Below are 22,690 nucleotides of genomic sequence, written 5' to 3'. Positions count from 1 at the left end.
GTTGCTACACTGGCTGCCTATTCATTATAGAATAAAATATAAAGTTATCATCCTCCTCCACAAGGCTCTCCATAATGCCGCACCTCCCTACATTTCCTCCCTCATCTCCGTCTACTGCCCAACCCGTGCTCTCCGTTCACTCAATGGCCTAACACTTACATCCCCTATTATCAGAACCTCCCACGCTCGTATACAAGACTTCTCCCGAGCTGCATCACTTCTCTGGAATGCTCTACCCTGGACAATAAGATTAACTCCCAATTTCTACAGTTCCAAATGCAAACTAACGACACATCTTTTCAGACAGGCCTATCACAATTTCTAACGTAAACCCTTCCATGCTATAATTAGAATCCCAAAAATTTAACCCTCCTCTGTCCCCGCTCCCACATTACCCCACATGATATGATGTCTTTTCCAGATAACTTTATTTGTCCAAGCTCCATCCACATGTTACAGGACACCACTAGTGATGGCTCATAAAGTTTTGTTTGTGTAATGACAGTAACCTCTATTACAAAAGTGTCTGACCCCTGTATAAGCAATGCCGCCCCTCCTACCTCTTGTGTCACCCCCCCTCTACCTCATAGATAGTAAGCTCTTGTGAGCAGGGCCCTCAGTCCCATTGTGTGAAATGACGTTCTTTGTTATTTATCTGTCTGTATTTGAACCCTACAAAATGTACAGTGCTGCGGAATATGTTGGCGATATATAAATAAATTTATTATTATTATTATTATTATTATTATTATTATTATTATTGTTGTTGTTGTTGTTGTTGTTGTTGTTGTTGTTGTTGTTGTTGTTGTTGTTGTTGTTGTTATTATTATTATCAAAGAAAACCACAGTTGCTGCAAAACGTAAGACTTAAGTGGCTTTCTGAATCTTGTGCTAATGAGGCTTTGCAGTAAATTGCAATCCGAATGTCTGATCCTCAAGGAGTCTCTGGTGTGCCGGGAAATCAAGAGGATTAAAGCAGACAAGGTAGACTTGTACCGCCCGAGGTGCACCGCCGCAGGCATGACGCCGCCGATCGCCGGAGTGAAATCTGGCCCGCGGAAGTATTTTGAAAGTTGAAATTTTGACAAAGTGTCTACGGAAGTGGAAATTCTCTCAGGGGGAAGCTCCCCTCGGCCCTGCCCAGGAGGGTGAGCCCCATCCCGGTCTGGCGCTCGCTGCAGGAAGGCCTCCTCGGGGGCTCCGATTTTTTTTCAAAGTGTCTGCGGAAGTGGAAGTTCTCTCAGGGGGAAGCTCCCCTCGGACCCTGCCCAGGAGGGTGAGCCCCGGCCCGACTTGCCTCCCCTAGGCCCGCCCGGTCCGGAACCCGGTTCTCCCTGCAGACCTCGCCTCGGGGCAACCCTCCAACTCCACATCTCCCGGCACTTTCCGCCGGAGTCAAAAACAGCACTACCTCTTCCTTCCGCTGGCCCTCGAGAGTCCTCACCGCTCCCCCAGGCAGGCTTCCACGGGAGGCGGATCGGACCCCACCATTAAGCCCCCTGACAAACAGCCATCCCTGGAACTCTCTCCGGGCCCGACTATTAAGCCCCACCGCCGACCCTCCGGGGCCGACTATTAAGCCCACTGCCAGAGATAGCACTCATGGTAATCTCTCTGGGCCCGACTATTAAGCCCAACCGTGACTTATGCCGGGAAATGTGACTTATGCCGGGAAATGTGACTTATGCCGGCAAATGTGACTTATGCTGGCAAATGTGACTTATGCTGGCAAATGTGACTTATGCTGGCAAATGTGACTTATGCTGGCAAATGTGACTTATGCTGGCAAATGTGACTTATGCTGGCAAATGTGACTTATGCTGGCAAATGTGACTTATGCTGGCAAATGTGACTTATGCTGGCAAATGTGACTTGTCCGCCCAACCGTGACTTATGCTGGCAAATGTGACTTGTCCGCCCAACTGTGACTTATGCTGGCAAATGTGACTTGTCCGCCCAACCGTGACTTATGCTGGCAAATGTGACTTGTCCGCCCAACTGTGACTTATGCCGGCAAATGTGACTTGTCCGCCCAACTGTGACTTATGCCTGGAAATGTGACTTGTCCGCCCAACCGTGACTTATGCCTGGAAATGTGACTTGTCCGCCCTGTGCCTGGGCTTCCATGTATTGGATATCTCTGTCATGGTACGATAACCTTACATACAATTGCTATCTTTTAGAAACCCGAGACGGATGAAGAAGAACTGATTGCGCCGAATCCTGATGACATCACCCTTGCCTAAGGCGACCACTATTCTTCATTTTTCGTGGGCTAGTTATAAAATCCTACGAGGAGAGAGGACTATGTATTTGGCTTGCCTGTGTCAATGGCTGCTCCGGTCATAAATCTTTATCTGTCATGATTTCTAAAGATTGCCTTATTGCCTGGTAGGCACAGCTCAGGTTATAACACTTTTGCAGTCCTGACTTCTCCACCTTCATTTCCTCTTTAGCTCCCAGGAGGTATCCGTTTCCTTTACATAGACTTAAGTAAGGTGGAGCGAGGGGTCGCTATTAGAGATGAGCGAACACTAAAATGTTCGAGGTTCGAAATCCGATTCGAACAGCCGCTCACTGTTCGAGTGTTCGAACGGGTTTCAAACCCCATTATAGGCTATGGGGAACATATACTCGTTAAGGGGGAAACCCAAATCCGTGTCTGGAGGGTCACCAAGTCCACTATGACACCCCAGGAAATGATACCAACACCTTGAAATGACACTGGGACAGCATGTCTAGGGGCATAAAAGTCACTTTATTTCATGGAAATCCCTGTCAGCTTGCGGTTTTCGCAAGCTAACTTTTTCCCATAGGAATGCATTGGACAGCGCTGATTGGTCGAATTCCGTATTCCATTCAGGTCCGACCTTAGACTCCGCCTCCTTCGGCAGAGCCAGCACTGATTGGCCGAAGGCTGGCCAATGCATTCCTATGGGTATGCAGAGACTCAGCTGTGTTGAGCCAGTTCTGCTCAACTACACCGTGTGCTGGTCAGCCCATCAGATGTAACAGAGCCGAGGGTGCACTAGAACCCTTGTGCACACTCAGCTCACGCTAATAGAATGCATTGGCCAGCGCTGATTGGCCAATGCATTCTATAAGCCTGATGAAGCAGAGCTGAATGTGTGTGCTTAGCTCAACTACTCCACCAGCGTAGTTGAGCTAAGCACACACATTCAGCTCTACTTCATCAGGCTAATAGAATGCATTGGCCAGCGCAGATTGGCCAGAGTACGGAATTCGACCAATCAGCGCTGGCTCTGCTGGAGGAGGCGGAGTCTAAGGTCGGACCAGAATGGAGACTGGTGTGGAGTGATCTTAGACTCCTCCTCCTCCAGCAGAGCCAGCGCTGATTGGTCAAATTCCGTACTCTGGCCAATCAGCGCTGTCCAATGCATTCCTATGGGAAAAGGTTTATCTCACAAAAATCACAATTACACACCCGATAGAGCCCCAAAAAGTTATTTTTAATAACATTCCTACCTAAATAAAGGTTATCCCTAGCTATCCCTGCCTGTACAGCTATCCCTGTCTCTTACTCACACAGTTCACATTCTCATATGACCCGGATTTGAAATCCACTATTCGTCTAAAATGGAGGTCACCTGATTTCGGCAGCCAATGACTTTTTCCGATTTTTTTCAATGCCCCCGTTGTCGTAGTTCCTGTCCCACCTCCCCTGCGCTGTTATTGGTGCAAAAAAATGCGCCAGGGAAGGTGGGAGGGGAATCAATTTTTTTTGGAGTTTGCCACGTGATGTTCGATTCGAATCGAACACATCGAACAGCCTGATATCCGATCGAACATGTGTTCGATAGAACACTGTTCGCTCATCTCTAGTCGCTATGACTGTTCTAGTTCTAGTACAAGCCTCACATAAATGACAGTACAGTGCGTTCTGCTAATCTGACACCCAGTAGCCCTGAAGTCTGGATGGTCTAGGGTAACAGAATATACCTGATGGCGTGTTTCGGGATAGGCATAGGGAAAGTCAGACTCTTCAGATGAGCAACTTGGCTTATAACCACTAGTCTGCTGCCATGTTGGAATTGGTGCCTGGCCCCGGGGCTCTTGCTGTCCACATTGGCTTATCTGTCTATTGGTGATGGTATGAACTATGTAGAGAATATCACATATCCTAAGGAGTATCACAGAATACAGCCCATACCATTGAATCCTCCTGCACCATGTGATGGTACCCAACAGCCCTGCCACTGCGAATGATACATCCTGTCACTCAGGGCCGCCATCAGGAATTTTGGGGCCCCATAAAGCCTAAGTGTCTGCCCCCCACCCCCCCCTGCCATTTTTGCTTTGCGCGCCGCGAGAAATTTAGCCCCACCCACTGTTATGTTGACTCCGCCTACTCATTAATTTCCCATTTGCCCGCACACTGTATAATCCTCCTACAGTCACCCGTAAATTATATGTCCCCCTCCGTCTCTCCCCTAGCTTCATATACACCCTTCATCTGCCCTCAGATTCATGTCCCCTCCATCTCTGCCCCCAGATTCATGTCCCCTCCATCTCTGCCCCCAGATTCATGTCCCCTCCATCTCTGCCCCCCAATTCATGTCCCCACATTTCTGCCCACAGATTCATGTCCCTCCATCTCTGCCCCCAGATTCATGTCCCCCCATCTCCATACCTCCCAACTTTTGAAGAGCTAAAAGAGGGACAAAATGTGTGGCGCGCTTAGCGCGCCGCAACAAATTTAGCCCCACCCACTTTTGTGTTGACTCCGCCCACTCATTAATTTGTCATGTGCCCACACACAGTATAATCCTCCTACAGTCACCCGTAAATTATATGTCCCCCCTCTATCTCTCCCCCAGTTTCATATACACCCTTCATCTGCCCCCAGTTTCATGTCCCCCTTCCATCTCTGCCCAGGGATTCATGTCCCCACATCTCTGCCCCCAGTTTCATGTCCCCTCCATCTCTGCCCCCAGATTCATGTCCCCCCAGATTCATGTCCCCTCTCCATCTCTGCCCCCAGATTCATGTCCCCATCTCTGCCCCCAGATTCATGTCCCCACAGTGTCATGCCGTCCCCTCCTTCATCTGCCCCAGTGTCATTCCGTCCTCTCTTTCATCTGTCCCCAGATTCATGTCCCCACAGTGTCATGCCGTCCTCTTCTTCATCTGCCCCCAGATTCACGTTCCACCTCCACATTAAACTTACCTTCTCCTCCGCTCCCTCGCCGCTCTCTGCGCGTCTCTCTCGTTGACACATGCGGCTGAAGGAAGGAGCTGACACGGGTCAGCTCCACGCTTCGCCGCTGGGTGTCTCTCTCGCTGACACATATGCGGCTGAGCCGGGTTCCGGCTCAGCCGCATATGTGTCACCGAGAGAGGCGGCAGCGGCGAAGTGAGGAGCTGACACCGGCTCAGCCGCATATGTGTCAGCGAGAGAGGCGGCAGCGGCGAAGTCAGGAGCTGACACAGGTCAGCTCCTCTCTTCAGCCGCATATGTGTCAGCGAGACAGGCGGCAGCGGCGAAGCGAGGAGCTGACCTGTGTCAGCTCCTCGCTTCAGCCGCGTATGTGCTCAACTCAGATCTGCGTCCTCTGGCCGGGCCCCTGACACCAGTAGCAGTAGTACTGGCCTATTGGCGGACCTGCTGTCACTGTTTTATGTCCACTAGTTTCAGGGCATGTCTGGCTGAGTAGGGGCAGAGGTGGGAGCTGTGACCACATGTGGCACAATAAGATAGACAGGAGCAAAGATCATATCTGTCTGAATATGGAAATAAAATCAATCAGACCTTTTTCTAGCCTGGCAGAGGTTGTCAGCAGGATGTAGTTCTATCGATCTACAGGCTAATAAGCCGCCCCTCCGATCCATCTAATCATACATCTTTTGTGAATACGCCATAACTCCCGGGAATAAAACATATCGGTGTAATGTGCCTAACAAGAGATCCCAAATGCTTTGAGAAGTCGGGGTACGCCAGACCTGCAGCTTCAATGATACTCCATTCCCAGATGCAACCCTTGGGGACACTTGGCCAATATCCAGCATATTTTAGGGTTCCTACATAGTTAGGGTTTCTGGATCATCTGCTGGCGTCTGGATGGTCATAAAAACATAAATATGGCGGAAATGTCATTGATGTCATCATATTTTATTTCCAGTTTTTGGGCAGTCACGCTTTCACACTGACACCTGGAGCTGCTACTTCTGACTGCAATCCCCACACAACGACTTGCTGTATGGCCGTGTGTCTATCTGTAATGTGTCTTACTGTGCTGTTGGTTGTGGATTGTAATTGCCATACAGATCGCACAGGGTCTAAACTGACACATTGAAGCAAAGACAAACTTTTCAATAGTTCATGATGGTAGTGATTGTCAGGTTTGGATCACTATCACCTTGTATGCATCCCATCCTATATAATACGTGTAACTGCAGGAGACTGAAATCACCTCCAGCCATCATCCCATCCTACACGCCTCTGTGCAGACAGCTGTATATACACAATGTCCCCGCTTTTCTATTCTGCCCGGTGTATAGACATTGCTGCAGGGCAGAGCCCCATGAGAAGCGGCCCCCCTGTCTGCAGTATATATATCTATCTGATGTGAGGACAGGGAGCCGGCAGTGAGCGGAGCCGCCGCCTGTGTTACCCTCCCCGGCTCTCAGCAGCTCCAGCTTGTCCCCGCATCGTACAATCAGCTTCCTGTAGCATAGAGCTTGTGGTAAAGATCCCGGGGATGGTGACAAGCGCCGGGAATAGAAGGGGGCAGCTCCCGCAGCGGTTTCATCTTCCTGCATAGATAGTGATGGACAGATGTGGGGGTGCTATGGCGGAAATCCCGGGGCCTCCTCTCCGCACCACCCCCGCACCTCCGCCAGTGACGGCCAGGGACTGTTAGGGAGGATGTCGGGGAGTGGGGAGACACGAAGAATGGAAGCTCTCCTGTCCGGTTCTAGCCGGTAATGGGCTCTGATCCCGGGCAGGGAAGCACACGGGGAGAGCGGAGCTTGACTCTGGCCCTGTGCTGAGTGACAGCCAATAGGAGGTGAGGCCGAGGCCGCTCAGCAGCCAATCAGTGCGCACCGCTGTGCATATAAGAGGCGGCGGCTGCTTCGGCCCCAGTGTTTTCCCGTCTAGGAAAGGAATTAGAGCTCGATTCGTATCATGGCAGAAACCGCGCCCGCCGCTGCCGCTGCTCCCCCTCCCGCCGAACCGGCCGCCAAATCCAAGAAGCAGCCGAAGAAAGCAGCCGCAGGGGGCGCCAAGAAGAGCAAGAAATCCTCCGGTCCCACCGTGTCCGAGCTGATCGTCAAAGCCGTGTCCGCCTCCAAGGAGCGCAGTGGGGTGTCTGTGGCCGCCCTGAAGAAGGTGCTGGCTGCTGGCGGCTACGATACAGACAAGAACCGCAGCCGTGTCAAGCTGGGCCTTAAGGCTCTGGTGACCAAGGGAACCCTGATCCAGGTGAAAGGCAGCGGCGCCTCCGGCTCCTTCAAGCTGAACAAGAAGCAGGCGGAGAGTAAGGACAAGGCGGCCAAGAAGAAGCCTGCAGCGGCCAAGCCCAAGAAAGCTGCCGCCAAGAAGCCCGCGGCTAAGTCTCCTAAGAAGGCGCCGACCGCGGCCAAGAGCCCGAAGAAAGCCAAGAAGCCTGCCGCGGCCGCCAAGAAGGCGGCCAAGAGCCCCAAGAAGCCGAAGGCGGCTCCTAAAGCCAAGAAGGTGACGAAGAGCCCGGCTAAGAAGGCGGCTAAGCCCAAAGCTGCCAAGAGCCCAGCTAAGAAGGCTGCCAAGCCCAAAGCTGCCAAGAGTCCGGCTAAGAAGGCTGCTAAAGCCAAGAAGCCCGCGGCTAAGAAATAAGCCCGAGCCGCCCTGTACTTGTCCCACAAAGGCTCTTCTCAGAGCCACCACCTTGTCCCGGCAGAGCTGTATGATCGCTATCTCCCCAGCCAGCGGGGGGGCGGGGGCGTCATATTAACGGCAATCCTATGACCAGGGCTCCATTCCCGTATCCGCACCGACACATGAGCGGTCACTACAGGGTAACATCCCCGCAGGTTTCTCCAGGTGACCGGTCCAGCGGGGTAGTAATGAGGACTAAAAGCTGAGGCCGCTGAGGGTTTATAGGGGCAGTAATCCAGTAGATTGGCCGCGCATCCTCCTCGTTACTGGCGGGGGCCTCTGTCTGGATAAAGGGGGAGGAGGAGGAGGAGGAGGAGGAATTGTCAGTATGTCTGAGCTACACAATCCCTGCAGTCCCGAATGCAGCCTGATGCCGGGGGTCGCTGCGGTGTACGGCGGGCGGCTGTGTGCGTGCTTGTGGTAGGGGGACAAACGATACATACTCCCAGGTCTGTATCAGATCAGCGGGGAACGAGCCTGGACGCCCGGGAGGTTGTACTGGGGGAGAAGGGGGATGAGGCTGGGTGACAAGCGCTCTCAGGGGAGCCCCCGCCTGACACTACTCGTTCCTACACAGGCTGAGGAGGGGGCTCCCCTGAGAGCTCTTGTCACCCAGCCTCATCCCCTTCTCCCCCAGTACAACCTCCCGGCGTCCAGGCTCGTTCTCCCCTGAGAGCGCACACCGTTATTTCGGGGTCACTTCTGGACCCAGAAACTCGGATCTTTGCTGCCTCCTGTTCAGCGTGTTCTCTTGTATTTATAACGCACTGTCTGTGCTGCAGCTGAATGACTTGTCTGGGGGAGCTCCGGCTCCCAGCAGTAGGTTTGTGATGACACTGGGGCGGGTGGAGAAAGCCGGCAGACGTCCATTGTCTCCGGGGCCGAGCTGAGAGCGGCAGCAGGGACAGGGAGAGGCGGCGAGAACTGTAGGATATGAGCGGGAAAGCTCCGAATCACTAACGGGTGAAAGTTCTGCCAATCAGAGGAGGAAAGCAGGGGAGGGGGGGAGTGGCTTCAGGACACGCCCCATAATTGCGTCATCATAGCAGGGTTCTCCTTCTGGTCCGACCACTCTCTATATAAAAAGGCGGCTGTGCGGAGGGACGCTTATTCTAGTCTGTCAGCAGCAGCACAGAAGATGTCCGGTCGCGGTAAAGGAGGGAAAGGTCTCGGCAAGGGCGGTGCCAAGCGGCACAGGAAGGTGCTCCGGGATAACATCCAGGGCATCACCAAGCCTGCCATCCGCCGTCTAGCTCGCAGAGGAGGCGTCAAGCGCATCTCCGGTCTCATCTATGAGGAGACTCGCGGTGTCCTGAAAGTCTTCCTGGAGAACGTCATCCGTGACGCCGTCACCTACACCGAGCACGCCAAGAGGAAGACCGTCACCGCCATGGACGTGGTGTACGCGCTCAAGCGCCAGGGCCGCACTCTCTACGGCTTCGGAGGTTAATTCCGCCGCTCCCCGACTCTCTACTACATAACCCAAAGGCTCTTCTCAGAGCCGCCACATCCTCCAGAGAACAGAGCTGTCCCCGCCACCCACCTCTCCTCTGCCCTCTAGGGCTGGAGCTGTCGCTGCGGCTACTGTAGGAATACCGGAGAGCGTGGAGATAAACGCTCTTAAGCTTCAGGGAACGTGTGAACAAATGCATAAATCTTAAGAGCGTTCCTGTCGCTGTACAGTGTGCACTGCCTAAAGTTTCTCCTTTACTTTGCCAGTGTGCGCAGATGTAGATACACGCGATAGATACGAGGTTATCAGGCGGATAAGTTCCTTCGCCTTGAGGATAATACAAACAGTGCGGTGTAACGTCCATAAATACAATGACAAAACGGATCGGGATAAATAAAGCCTCTGGTCCGGGGAATAAACACCAGAAATGAAGGGCTCAGCAGCTCTAGTGTGGAAGGGGTGGGGGGGCTCTTAGAAGAGCCTTTGGGGTGATAGTACAGAGCAGGTGATGGAGCCGATTACTTGGCGCTGGTGTACTTGGTGACGGCCTTGGTGCCCTCGGACACGGCGTGCTTGGCCAACTCTCCGGGCAGCAGCAGGCGCACGGAGGTCTGGATCTCCCGGGAGGTGATGGTGGAGCGCTTGTTATAGTGAGCCAGGCGGGAGGCTTCTCCTGCGATGCGCTCAAAGACGTCGTTGACGAAGGAATTCATGATGCTCATGGCCTTGGAAGAAATGCCGGTGTCGGGGTGGACCTGCTTCAGCACCTTGTACACGTAGATGGCATAGCTCTCCCTCCTGGCCCTCTTACGCTTCTTGCCGTCCTTCTTCTGGGCCTTGGTCACGGCTTTCTTGGAGCCCTTCTTGGGCGCTGGGGCAGACTTGGCGGGATCAGGCATGGTAGCACGGCGATCTTTTCCCACACGAGAATGAGAGAAAATAATGTCTGTGCTCCTCCCAGCGCAGCCCTATTTATAGGCGGGCTATGCAAATGAGCGCCGCTGTCTGCGCGCTGTTCTACTGGACCAGCAAGTCATGTGACCAGTGCCAGCATCATAATCCCCGCCCTCCGCAGCTGATTGGCGCTTCCACCAGGTTTGAATTTCCCTCCGTTTCTCTCCTCAGGTTTACAGGTTCTAATCGCCTCGTTATGTTGCGGGGGGGAACGCCACAGATTGTCCCCTGTGTAGCCTGATGCATGCCGGCGGGGGCTGTACAGCGCCGTGCTGCACGGGGTCTGGGGGAGGGGCATGAGCGCTAATGCTGGACTGTAGAAATAAACCAATGAGATGGAGGGGGCGGGCTTTCCATGAGCCAATGAGGACGAGCCCCGGCTGTATAAATATGTCGCTCTTTCCGCTCCTCAGCTCATATCACCGCTGTGTAACGTCTATACTGAAGCGATGGCAAGAACCAAGCAGACCGCCCGCAAATCCACCGGAGGGAAAGCTCCCCGCAAGCAGCTGGCCACTAAGGCCGCCAGGAAGAGCGCTCCCGCCACCGGCGGAGTGAAGAAGCCTCACCGCTACCGCCCTGGTACAGTCGCTCTGCGTGAAATCCGCCGCTACCAGAAGTCCACCGAGCTGCTGATCCGTAAGCTTCCCTTCCAGCGCCTGGTTCGAGAGATCGCCCAGGACTTCAAGACGGATCTCCGCTTCCAGAGCTCCGCCGTCATGGCCCTGCAGGAAGCTAGCGAAGCTTACCTGGTCGGGCTCTTTGAGGACACCAACCTGTGCGCCATCCACGCCAAGAGGGTCACCATCATGCCCAAAGACATCCAGCTGGCCCGCAGGATTCGTGGGGAGAGGGCTTAAATCTGCCCAGGCACCGTCTGACAACACAAAGGCTCTTCTCAGAGCCACCAAATCCTCCCTCAGACGAGCTGTAGCCGTTGTCTTTCTCCTCTCGGGAGGGGAGAAGAGAAGCCTTCACTGGCTGCTAATAGAGAGGTTACCCTTTCCCTTACAGTCACTGAGTTAGCGATATCTCGTCTCCCTCCTTTGTATGTATAACAGGCACATATGTAACTGCAGCGCCCTCTACAGTAACCTGAGCGCCGCCCCCACTGACTGCTGACTCAATCTTACTTCGCAGCAGCAGCAGCGGAGGATGTAATAGACAGGCGGAGGCTTGAAATTCGCGTCCTTTCTCCCTTTGCACCACCTGACGCTGCCGGTTCTCGCGCGGGTTGTAACGGTCACTGAAAGAATGGGAATCTACGATTGAGCGGGAAGATAGACAAAGGTTCGCCCGGATCAGCCCTTTAACGCCCGTTTCATCGGCACTTCTAAACCTGCCACCGTGGGCTGTGCCCTGGCGGGGAGAGAGGATTAGGATGAGCACAGCCATTACTATCCCTAACTGACCCTGCGCCCGCACCACATCTCCCTCCCTCCCTCCTCTCCGTCGCTAGTATGTGCCTACTCCGCGCATCTCTCCCTAGCGCCTTCTACAATGACCTGAGCGCCGCTGAATCTTCTTCAGTTGGGGAGGGTTTGAAATTCGCGCCCATTCTCTCTGCACCACGTGACGCTGCCGGCTCTCGCGCGGGTTGTAACGGTCACTGAATGGGAATTGCAAAACCACCAACCGTGTGAGCGGAGAGATAGACAAAGGTTCACCCGGATCAGCCCTTTAACGCCCGTTTCATCGGCACTTGTAAGCCTGCCACCGTGGGCTGTGCCCTGGCGGGGAGAGAGGATTAGGATGAGCACAGCCATTACTATCCCTAACTGACAAGACCCTGCGCCCGCAACCACATCTCCCTCCCTCCTCTCCGTACCTAGTATATGCCTACTCCGCACATCCTTCTACAATAACCTGAGGGCCGCCCCAGTCCGCTGCTGAATCTTCTTCAGTGGGAGAGGGCTCAGCTCTGGGGAGGTTTTGAAATTCGCGCCCCTTCTCTCTGCGCCACGTGACGCTGCCGGCTCTCGCGCGGATTGTAACGGTCACTGCGACTGAGCGGGAATTTCAAAACCACCAACCGTGTGAGCGGGGAGAAAAGACAAAGCGTCACCCGGAGGAGCCGGCGCTCACCTCGGCTTTGTATCAGCGCGCGCCCGCCCGCGCGCGCGCCCGCCCGCCCGCCCGTCCGTTATATCTAAGCTCCGCTTATACTACCTGCCTGGGAAGAGAGCATTAGCAGATTACCACCAGCCCGACCTGACACAAAACCCCGCGCCCGCACCACATCTCCCTACAGAGTGAATCCTCCTCCCGCTCAGTCACCCCACGGTGCTTCCCTGTAAGGGCCGCCGGTCGGGCCAGGAGTTGGCTTCAGAATAGACGGACAGCCCGTATTGTAGACAGGAGGCAGCTCTGCTGTAGACAAGGTGGTGGCTCTTAGAAGAGCCTTTGCTTGTATAGACGGATGGGGTGGGAGCGGCGCTCACTTGCTCTTGCTGGGCTTGCTGCTCTCGGTCTTCTTGGGCAGCAGCACGGCCTGGATGTTGGGCAGGACGCCTCCCTGGGCGATGGTCACGCCACCCAGCAGTTTGTTCAGCTCCTCGTCATTGCGCACGGCCAGCTGCAGGTGACGGGGGATGATGCGGGTCTTCTTGTTGTCCCGTGCAGCATTACCAGCCAACTCCAGGATCTCAGCGGTCAGATACTCCAGTACGGCCGCCAGGTAGACGGGAGCACCAGCACCAACCCTCTCGGCGTAGTTGCCCTTGCGGAGAAGCCTGTGCACACGACCGACGGGGAACTGAAGTCCCGCCCGGGATGAGCGGGTCTTGGCCTTAGCACGAGCTTTGCCTCCTTGCTTGCCGCGTCCAGACATGGTTCGTGGATCGTCAGTTACTGTAATGGAACACAGAATATCCTGCCCTGTACCGGCTCCTCCTGCCTTATATATATAGTTCTGCCCCGCCCTCCTGCAACTCTCATTGGACACATCTCAAGCCGCCAATAGAGGCCAGATTTGTGGAACCACCAATCCGCTTCAGCAGGCGGGGCTTGCAAAAGTCACATGGTTTGCTGGTCCAGTAGAACAGCGCACAGACAGCGGCGCTCATTTGCATAGCCCGCCTATAAATAGGGCTGCGCTGGGAGGAGCACAGACATTACTTTCTCTCATTCTCGTGTGAAAGAGATCTCCGTGTTATACCATGCCTGATCCCGCCAAGTCTGCCCCAGCGCCCAAGAAGGGCTCCAAGAAAGCCGTGACCAAGGCCCAGAAGAAGGACGGCAAGAAGCGTAAGAGGGCCAGGAAGGAGAGCTATGCCATCTACGTGTACAAGGTGCTGAAGCAGGTCCACCCCGACACCGGTATCTCCTCCAAGGCCATGGTCGTCATGAATTCCTTCGTCAACGACATCTTCGAGCGCATCGCAGGAGAAGCCTCCCGCCTGGCTCACTACAACAAGCGCTCCACCATCACCTCCCGGGAGATCCAGACCGCCGTGCGCCTGCTGCTGCCCGGAGAGTTGGCCAAGCACGCCGTGTCCGAGGGCACCAAGGCCGTCACCAAGTACACCAGCGCCAAGTAATCGGCTCCATCACCTGCTCTGTACTATCACCCCAAAGGCTCTTCTAAGAGCCCCCCACACCTTCCACACTAGAGCTGCTGAGCCCTCCATTTCTGGCTTCTTGCTGCTGCTGCTGCTGCTGCACGTGTTTCTACCCAGAACCTATCTTTCCAGCTATTTTCTTGTACTTGCTAGACTTACTATACACCCAAAGAGAAGCTCTAATCTCCGGCTTGCTACATTGACATCTCTACGAGGTGCAGTGCTCTCTGCACGCACCTGCGATTGGAGGGTTAAACTAAGCTGCTACTTATCGGCCCGAGCTGCCGGCACGGGGGTTACACTGCAGAGCCGCAGTAGGACTACTTCTAGGGACCTGTTCACAAAGCTTAGATTCCGAAGGTTTGGACCGTTTTCTTCTTCTACTCTCTCCAGTATTCCAGCAGTGATGACATTACAGCCTACAGGAGGCGTCTGCAGCCCCAGCCCTACAAGGCAGAGGAGAGGTGGGTGGCGGGGACAGCTCTGTTCTCAGGAGGATGTGGCGGCTCTGAGAAGAGCCTTTGGGTTATGAAGTAGAGAGTCGGGGAGCGGCGGAATTAGCCTCCGAAGCCGTAGAGAGTGCGGCCCTGACGCTTGAGCGCGTACACCACGTCCATGGCGGTGACGGTCTTCCTCTTGGCGTGCTCGGTGTAGGTGACGGCGTCACGGATGACGTTCTCCAGGAAGACTTTCAGGACACCGCGAGTTTCCTCATAGATGAGACCGGAGATGCGCTTGACGCCTCCTCTGCGAGCCAGACGGCGGATGGCAGGCTTGGTGATGCCCTGGATGTTATCCCGGAGCACCTTCCTGTGCCGCTTGGCACCGCCCTTGCCGAGACCTTTCCCTCCTTTACCGCGACCAGACATCTTCTGTGCTGCTGCTGCTGACAGACTAGAACAAGCGTCCCTCCGCACAGCCGCCTTTTTATATAGAGAGTGGTCGGACCAGAAGGAGAACCCTGCATTGATGACGTAATTCTTCGGCGTGACTCCTACAAGCCCCTCCTCTGTCTCGCGCTGATTGGCTGACATAAGACAATGGATCACTTTGAATTTCCCGCTCATTCTCCCATTGCCGAGGGTCAGCGGTCAGCGGCTCCTTCTAGCCGGCCTACTAGATAACATGCAGGGCGCTGTTCTCACTGCTCCAGACCTTCTTCTCTGTCAATAGGACTATTGCATTCCGGAGCCGCACCCCCTCCTCCCCGGATCTAATTCTTCTCCCGGCTGCGGGATCTCCTCTCTGCCCCCTATGGGCATCCTTGTGTAATCGCCGCGAGGCTGCAGTTATAGTGAACCCCGGGTGCGGGCTGTGCAGTTCCACGCTGATCCAGATGGGGGCGCGGGGAACAAACGGCACAGCTCGAAAGACCCTGTATATACGGATCCCAGCCAGCAGGTGGCGCACAGATACTACATAGGACGGTTACCGGGGCTCTAATTCTGTCGTTAGACGATCGTCTTTAACCCTTTCCCGGCAATGGCATTTTTTTTTTTTTTTTTTGTTTCGTTTTTTACTCCCCTCCTTCTAAGCCCCATAACTTTTTTATTTCTCCGCTCCCAGAGCCATATGAGGTCTTAATTTTTGCGGGACAAATTTTTCTTCCTGATGCCACCATTAATTATTCTATATAATGTACTGGGAAGCAGGAAAAACCATCAGAATGGGGTGGATTTGAAGAAAAAAATGCATTTCTGCGACATTCTTACAGGCTTTGGTTTTACGGCGTTCACTGTGCAGCCAAAATGACATGTCCCCTGTATTCTGTGTTTCGGTACGGTTCCAGGGATACCACATTTCTATGGTTTTATTTAAATTTCGACCCCTTAAAAAAAATTCCAAAACTGTTTTGTTTTGTTTTTTTCTAAAAGTCGCCATATTCCGACAGCCGTAACTTTTTTATACGTCCGTGTACAGAGATGTGTATGGCGTCTTTTTTTGCGGGGTCGGGTGTACTCTTTAGTTCTACCATTTTCGGGAAATGTTATTGCTTTGATCACTTTTTATTCCAATTTATATCAGAATCAAAACACTGAAAAAAAAAAAAAAAAAACGGCACTTTGGCACTTTTGACTATTTTTCCCGCTACAGCGTTTACCGAACAGGAAAGATATTTTTATAGATTTTTAGAGCGGGCAATTTTGGACGCGGGGATACCTAACATGTATGTGTTTCACAGTTTTTAACTACTTTTATATGTGTTCTAGGGAAAGGGGAGTGATTTGAATTTGTAATTCTTTTTATGTTTTATTATTATTATTTTATTTTTATTTTAACTTTATTTATTTGATTTTTTTTCCCATTTATTAGACCCCCTACGGGCGTTGAACCCCAGGGGGTCTGATCACTAATGCATTGCAATGCTAAAGCAAAAAATCATCCTTTCTTTTGCAGGCTGCATAGACCAGCCTGCAAAAGAGAGCATTTGCAGACAAGCCTGGGAGCCTTGTAAAGGCTCCCGGCTGTCATGCCAACGTGACGTCGGCCCTGGAGCATGCTCCAGGAGCAGGCGACCACCGGCAAAATGGCGGCGCCCATGCGTCGCCGGAAAAATGGCGCCTCCGGCGCCTTTGACCGTGGCGCCGCAGGGGTTAATGCCTTAAAGCAGTAGACACCCGGCGGCTATGGCGGCCGCCCGGCTCCCGAGCGGTCGCCATAGTTACAGACCCGACATGCGCCGTACTATTACGGCGCATGTCGGGAAGGGGTTAAAAAGGCCATTCTACTCCCACCTTCCAGTCTCTTCTTCTCCTCTTTGCTGTTTCTGTCAAAATCTGTTTATTGCAGTATGCAAATCCCGCTCATGGAACTCAGGGGGATTGCCCCTCTTGCTCCGAGCACCCCCACGTCATAACCTCTCGCCGCCCCTTAGTTCTTAATTCTCTTCACGCCCCTCTTCATATTCATCTCCTGACACTCTGCCTTGCGTACTCATCCGACGCTGTGCTACACGCCCCATGAAGAGGGGCATGAACAGAATGAACTAAAAGGAGCTTGTGCTGTTGTTAGGACTAAGGGAAAACAGATGATGAATAATAATAGAATAATACATTTTATTTTTATAGTGCCAACGTATTCTGCAGCGCTGTACAACTTGTAGGGTTCAAATACAGAGAGAAAAATGCATTACAAAGAAATAGTCACGTCACACAATGGGACTGAGGGCCCTGCTCGCAAGAGCTTACAATCTGTGAGGTAAAGGGGGTGGCACAAGAGGTAGCAGGGGCGGCATTGCTTATACAGGGGTCAGACAATATTGTAATAGTGGTGACTGTCTTTACACAAACATAAACCTGTAGGAGCCGTCACCGTCACTGCCTATATCTCCTCCGGCTTTACAGCTCAGGTTTACGTACAGAAGGTGTCATCTGCAGAATAAGGGGAGAAAAAAAAAAAAGAAAAAAAAAGAAAAGGCAAAATAGTGCAGTATGCTGCTACGTCGTCTCGCCTGGTACGGCGCCCCGCGCCTTATGCTGCACCCCTCTACATTTTACACAGACCTGTTCCGCACCACATAATGCCGTCCCCAAAGACTGATGACCATTAGGCCAATACCGATTGGATTATTCCAACAGGCAATGGCTGACAGGCAATGATATATTCCCCAATTGCTCCATCCTCCACCAGCCCTCCTGTTCGATTCTAGGTAATGCTGTACATCATATGCAGGAGCTGAATAACATCACCCAAAAGGATTGTGCACAGAACTACTTTAAATATAGGACAACTAGTGAACCCGAACTGTACCCTATGGCAGCGAGGGAGCCCTCTCGGCCCTCCTGAATACAGCAGAACAGTCCCAAATTCCAGGTGCTGTCTCGCAGTCCTTTGGCGGTGGCTCCCAAATAACCTGCATATCACTTAAGAATGGCACTATATTATGCGGGGGCCCTCTGACGGGATGTTCTACTGACTGGGGCCCCTCCCTACAACATATTCTTGTTTGAAATGGTTATGGGTGCTGCAGCGGCATCTCATACACTTGAACAGGGTACAACTACAGTACCCACAACTGCGGTTGTAAGAACACAGCGAATAAGCAGCGCCCCACATTTAAACAATAATGGGATTTGCCTGCTCCGAGAAACAGTTGATCTGTGGGGTCCTAACAGTCTAAGGGATCAGTAGGGATTAGAGATGAGCCAACAGCGTTCCATCGAATTGGTATTCAGGCTGCTCAAGATATTCCATTCCAATTGAATACCACGCGGCAAACGCACTAAAAATTTGTATCCCCTCCCACCTTCCCTGGCGCTTTTTCTTTCTTTTTTTTTTTTTTTTTTTTTTTTTTTTTTTGCACCAATAACTGTGCAGGGGAGGTGGGACAGGAACTACGACAACCGCGGCATCGAAAAAAAAAAAAAAAAGTCAGAAAAAGTAATTGGCTGGCTGAATCAGGTGACCTCCGCTTCATATGAATGGGGGATTTCAGATTCGGTTCATATGAGACTGTGAACTATGTGACTGTGAGACAGGGATAGATATACTGTGGGAGGGGGAGGGGGCATGGCTAGCCGGCAACCAGAGCGGTCGCATCTGCTGTGAGCTCCTGACTTGGACACTTTCATCCGTTTCTTACCGGCGGTGATCTCAGCCATCCATACAGATAACAACCCCGAGGCTCTCCTCCAAGCCTCTGTCTGCTATTTTGGGGTGTTATTTCACACTTTTACAGCGCTCCTGAGGATATAAACTGTTGCGGCCTTCTGTCCCACAGGACCCGGCCGCCATCTTGTTTTTGGACTTACCTGCTGCCGACTTGTTCCAGCTCCCGGCGTAGTCCCTCGCAGCTCTGGACCGCTCATCCGACCCAGGAGAGGACCTCTGGCGCGTTCCAGCCACTTACTGCCTTCATCCAGCTCTCTTACTTTACCGGGCAGCTGATCATAGGAGTCACGACCGCCATTTTGTTTTTTTTGCGGCCTGCCTTCTTCTGGAGTCACCACGGCCTGCGGAGCGCAGGAGACATCTCCCGCGACATCACAGCTGCTTCTGGTTCTGGAGCAGCCTGGAGAGGAGGTATTTCGAGGTACGGAACCTCAGATTCTGGATCTCTTCTCCCAGACCCGGCAGCCATTTTGAGTAGGCCTCACTAGGATCCCTAGCCTAAAGTGTAAGGGCCGGCCCCTGATGTGACTTCTACGCAGAACCCAGATCCGGAAGAAGGGGTGTGACTTGCCGGACAGCTATCCGGCTGTGATTTGCGCCCAGCTCCAGACCTACCCATCTTGGAGCGCAGCCTGCCTCTCTGCATGAAGCAGCAGCTACAGACCAACTACACTGAGACGCCTGCAGCTGCCCTTCAGTTTAACCCACTCGTATCCTGACATGGAGGTGAGCCGAATCTGCATTTCTCCCTTCCCCTGGAGTTGGAAACAGTAGCAGGCCACATTAATCTGCACTTGAGGACCTATGATAAGATAAGATAATCCTTTAATAGTCCTACATTGGGGAAATTCCAGCATGTTACAGCAGCCTAGTAATACAGGATAATACACAGTAATATAATACAGACGCAGACACACATATGCTGAGAAGAGAAGATATACTAGGAGTCCATGGCAGCTAAGGAACGGAAGAGAAAGAAGGAAGACTTCATGGTCATCGTCATAGTCATTTAGTTGTCTGTGCGGAGTGTCTTCGCTTGGTCTGATGTAAATTATACAGCCCGGTCGCGGTTGGAAGGAAGGACCTGCGATAGCTTCTTCTCACACTTGGGGTGAAGCAGACGGTCACTTACAGTGCTGCCAAGTCCCATCAAGGTCCCATACATGGGGTGGGATTTCTTCTCCCGCATGGAGGTCACCACAGACAGTATCCTTCTGTCACCCACCACCTGTACTGGGTCCAGGGGGCTCCCCAGGACAGAGCTGGCCCTCCTGATCAGCCTGTCACGTCTGTTTCTGTCCCTGGTTGATGGACTGCACCCCCAGCAGGCCACACCGAAAAAGATGGCTGAGGCAACCACAGAGTTGAAGAAGGCCCTAAGAAGTGTCCCCTGGACTCCGAAGGCCCTCAGCCACCTGAGCAGGTAGAGTCTGCTGTGGCCCTTTCTGTGCAGCGCCTCCAGGTGATCAGCCCAGTCTAGTTTATTAGTGAGGAGCACGTCCAGGTACTTACAGGTCCTGACTATCTCAATACATATTCCCTGGATCTCCACCGGGGTCGGAGCACCTCTCCGTTTACTAAAGTCCACCACCATCTCCTTGGTCTTCCCAGCATTAATACTGAGCTGGTTCCGCTGGCACCATTCAACAAAGTCCAGGTTTAAGTCTCTGTATTCCCTATCGTCGCCATCAGTGATAAGGCCGACTATAGCAGAGTCATCGGAGGACTTCTGTAAGTAACAGCTGGATGAGTTGTGCCTGAAGTCAGCAGTGTACAGTGTGAAGAGAAATGGGGCAAGAACTGGACCTTGTGGTGCCCCCGTACTACAGATCACAGTGTCAGACACACAGTCCCGGGCTCTCACATACTGAGGGCGGGTTGTCAGGTAGTCTAGGGTCCAGTTGGACAGGTGATGGTCCACTCCACCAAGGTTCAGCTTTTCCCTCAGTAGCCCTTGCTGAATGGTGTTGAACGCACTGGAGAAGTCAAAGAACAATATTCTCACAGTGTTCCCGGGTTTCTCTAGGTGAGAGAGAACTCTATGAAGAAGGTGGATGATGGCGTCATCTACCCCAATGCCCGGCCGATAGGCAAACTGGAGGGGGTCCAGAGCGGAGCTCACTAGGGGGTGTAGGTGTGTCAGGACCAGTCTCTCTGGGACCTTCATCAGGTGAGATGTCAGTGCTACGGGTCGGTAGTCATTGTAGCCCACCGGGTTGGGTATCTTTGGGACTGGCACCACACAAGATGTTTTCCACAGTCGAGGTACCACTCCCAGCTTTAGACTCGTATTGTACATGTGTGTAATAATACCACACAGCTGGTCACTGCACATTTTAAGAACTCTTGCGCTTATACCATCAGGTCCTCCGGCCTTGTCTGCTTTAATAAACCCTTCTGCTACCCTCCTCCCCTATATCTCCTCTCCGGAAAGTTTTACATTCATATCCCATAAGTGGTGTCCCTGACCCTCGATATCTACGGTCCTCGGCTAGAGTTATTCTACATTCTTTCCGCACTCCCACACCTGGGCTTTCTTGCCCTCCCCTGCAGCCCCCTGCCGCCTTCTCTAACAGGGTCTCATCCGAACCTCCCCTGTGGATTAGTCGTAGCAGTTAAGATTGGGAAAGGCTGTCTTACCTACAGGAATATCATCCCCACTACTGCACTAAGAGACGTAGAACCCAATTATACCTGATACCTCGCTTGCAGAGGACGACTGTCTGCCTAGACGCTGAGATTGTCAACCTTACCTATTGATATTTGGGGACCTCTCCCCTCCCTGTACCTAAGTGAATCTCCAAGAACACTCTTGTCTATGTTGTCATTTAGACTGATGCTCTCTGTTTGCTAGATGTTATAGTCTTGACCTCGTCCCTCTCCCTCACTTATATTGCATCCATCAAGATGGTTAAACCAAATAAAGACAAAGGCACAGACCTCGCTGGTACTCCCAATCAAACTAAACTCCAAAGTGACTTGCAAAAGTATCTTAGAAAGAAAAATCGACAATCTCCCGCCGGATCGCTGAAAATGGCGCCTGACCACAATAGGGAGCCTGACACAGGTGATGACTCGGATGCTGAGAGTAATATTGACCAGGACCGCCTGGAGGATAGCACCTTCTTAAGAACATTTCTACAACAAGCTCTGTCAGCCGCCCTAGACCCAGTTCTTCAGCAACTTGAGGATATTAGAGCGGAACTTCATCATATAGACAGTCGAGTCTCTACTCTAGAAAGCGCATATCCTTCAATTAAATCTCATAATGACCTCACTACGTCTCAGCTGGCCCTGCACAAAGATTACATCGATTGTTCTCTTACTCTACTTCACCGCCCTGATCCCCTCACCAACCGCACTTCAGACTGTCTTTTCTCATCTTTTCAACCTGTTACAGAAGAGGAAGTCTCTCAGCTACTTTCTTCATCTCGCCCTACAACCTGCAGTAGTGACCCCTTCCCCTCGCACCTTCTCCAACCTCTGTCGCCTGCTGTCACGACTTGCCTTACTAAAATATTTAATCTCTCTCTCTCTCTCTCTCTCTCTCTCTCTCTCTCTCTCTCTCTCTCTCTCTCTCTCTCTCTCTCTCTCTCTCTCTCTCTCTCTCTCTCTCTCTCTCTCTCTCTCTCTCTCTCTCTCTCTCTCTCTCTTTCTCTTTCTCTTTCTCTTTCTCTTTCTCTTTCTCTCTCTCTCTCTCCATCCTCCTTCAAGCATGCTGTTATAACTCCGCTATTGGAAAAACCCCACCCTGTGCTGCTAACTATCGACCCATCTCTAACCCGCCCTTCATCTCTAAACTTTTGGAACGCCTGGTCTATTCTCGTTTAAACCGCTATCTCTCTGCTAACTCTCTGCTTGACCCCTTACAATCTCTGCACTCTACTGAAATGGCTCTCGCAAAAGTCTCCAATGATCTCCTAATGGCTAAATCCAATGGTGACTTCTCTCTTCTTATTCTTCTGGACCTCTCTGCAGCTTTTGACACTATTGATCATCATCTTCTCCTCCTCACTATGCTCCGCTCAGTCGGCCTCAACGCCACTGCGCTCTCCTGGTTCCCCTCTTATCTCTGACATCACCCCTGCACTCATACAGAACACTAGTGACTGTCTTTCTGCTGTCTCTAATATCATGTCCTCGCTCTATCTGAAACTAAATCTCTCTAAGACTGAACTACTACTGTTTCCACCATCTAACAGATCTGTCCCTGATATATCCATTGCAGTGTCAGGC

At 52.4% G+C, this 22,690-nt stretch overlaps 4 protein-coding genes across 4 annotated transcripts; 3 read left to right on the top strand and 1 right to left on the bottom strand.

The window, feature by feature from the left end:
• Nucleotides 1–7,128: 7,128 nt before the first annotated feature.
• On the top strand, nt 7,129–7,856 carry LOC142182983 (histone H1.03-like). Its single transcript, XM_075257824.1, has one exon. It carries the CDS (start codon nt 7,148–7,150, stop codon nt 7,832–7,834), a length of 687 nt encoding a protein of 228 aa, XP_075113925.1. The 5' UTR covers nt 7,129–7,147; the 3' UTR covers nt 7,835–7,856.
• Nucleotides 7,857–10,732: 2,876 nt separating this feature from the next.
• Nucleotides 10,733–11,143, top strand: LOC142219225 (histone H3). The gene has a single exon (XM_075288172.1). It carries the CDS (start codon nt 10,733–10,735, stop codon nt 11,141–11,143), a length of 411 nt encoding a protein of 136 aa, XP_075144273.1.
• Nucleotides 11,144–12,611: 1,468 nt separating this feature from the next.
• Nucleotides 12,612–13,164, bottom strand: LOC142183440 (histone H2A type 2-B). Its single transcript, XM_075258524.1, has one exon. The coding sequence runs from the start codon at nt 13,111–13,113 to the stop codon at nt 12,721–12,723; it is 393 nt and encodes a 130-aa protein (XP_075114625.1). The 5' UTR covers nt 13,114–13,164; the 3' UTR covers nt 12,612–12,720.
• Nucleotides 13,165–13,411: 247 nt separating this feature from the next.
• Nucleotides 13,412–13,880, top strand: LOC142183441 (histone H2B type 1-O-like). The gene has a single exon (XM_075258525.1). The coding sequence runs from the start codon at nt 13,442–13,444 to the stop codon at nt 13,820–13,822; it is 381 nt and encodes a 126-aa protein (XP_075114626.1). The 5' UTR covers nt 13,412–13,441; the 3' UTR covers nt 13,823–13,880.
• The last annotated feature ends 8,810 nt before the right edge of the window (nt 13,881–22,690 follow it).

The sequence above is a fragment of the Leptodactylus fuscus genome, chromosome 10 (genome assembly GCF_031893055.1).
Source record: "Leptodactylus fuscus isolate aLepFus1 chromosome 10, aLepFus1.hap2, whole genome shotgun sequence".
Classification (NCBI taxonomy): Eukaryota; Metazoa; Chordata; class Amphibia; order Anura; family Leptodactylidae; genus Leptodactylus; species Leptodactylus fuscus.
Note: the sequence above shows the minus strand (reverse complement) of the source record. Positions and strands in the feature narration are given on the sequence as shown.

Bases quoted from the DNA above. Each gene is read 5' to 3' on its own strand.
- LOC142182983 (XM_075257824.1), top strand. From the start codon at position 7,148: ATGGCAGAAACCGCGCCCGCCGCTGCCGCTGCTCCCCCTCCCGCCGAA.
- LOC142219225 (XM_075288172.1), top strand. From the start codon at position 10,733: ATGGCAAGAACCAAGCAGACCGCCCGCAAATCCACCGGAGGGAAAGCT.
- LOC142183440 (XM_075258524.1), bottom strand. From the start codon at position 13,113: ATGTCTGGACGCGGCAAGCAAGGAGGCAAAGCTCGTGCTAAGGCCAAG.
- LOC142183441 (XM_075258525.1), top strand. From the start codon at position 13,442: ATGCCTGATCCCGCCAAGTCTGCCCCAGCGCCCAAGAAGGGCTCCAAG.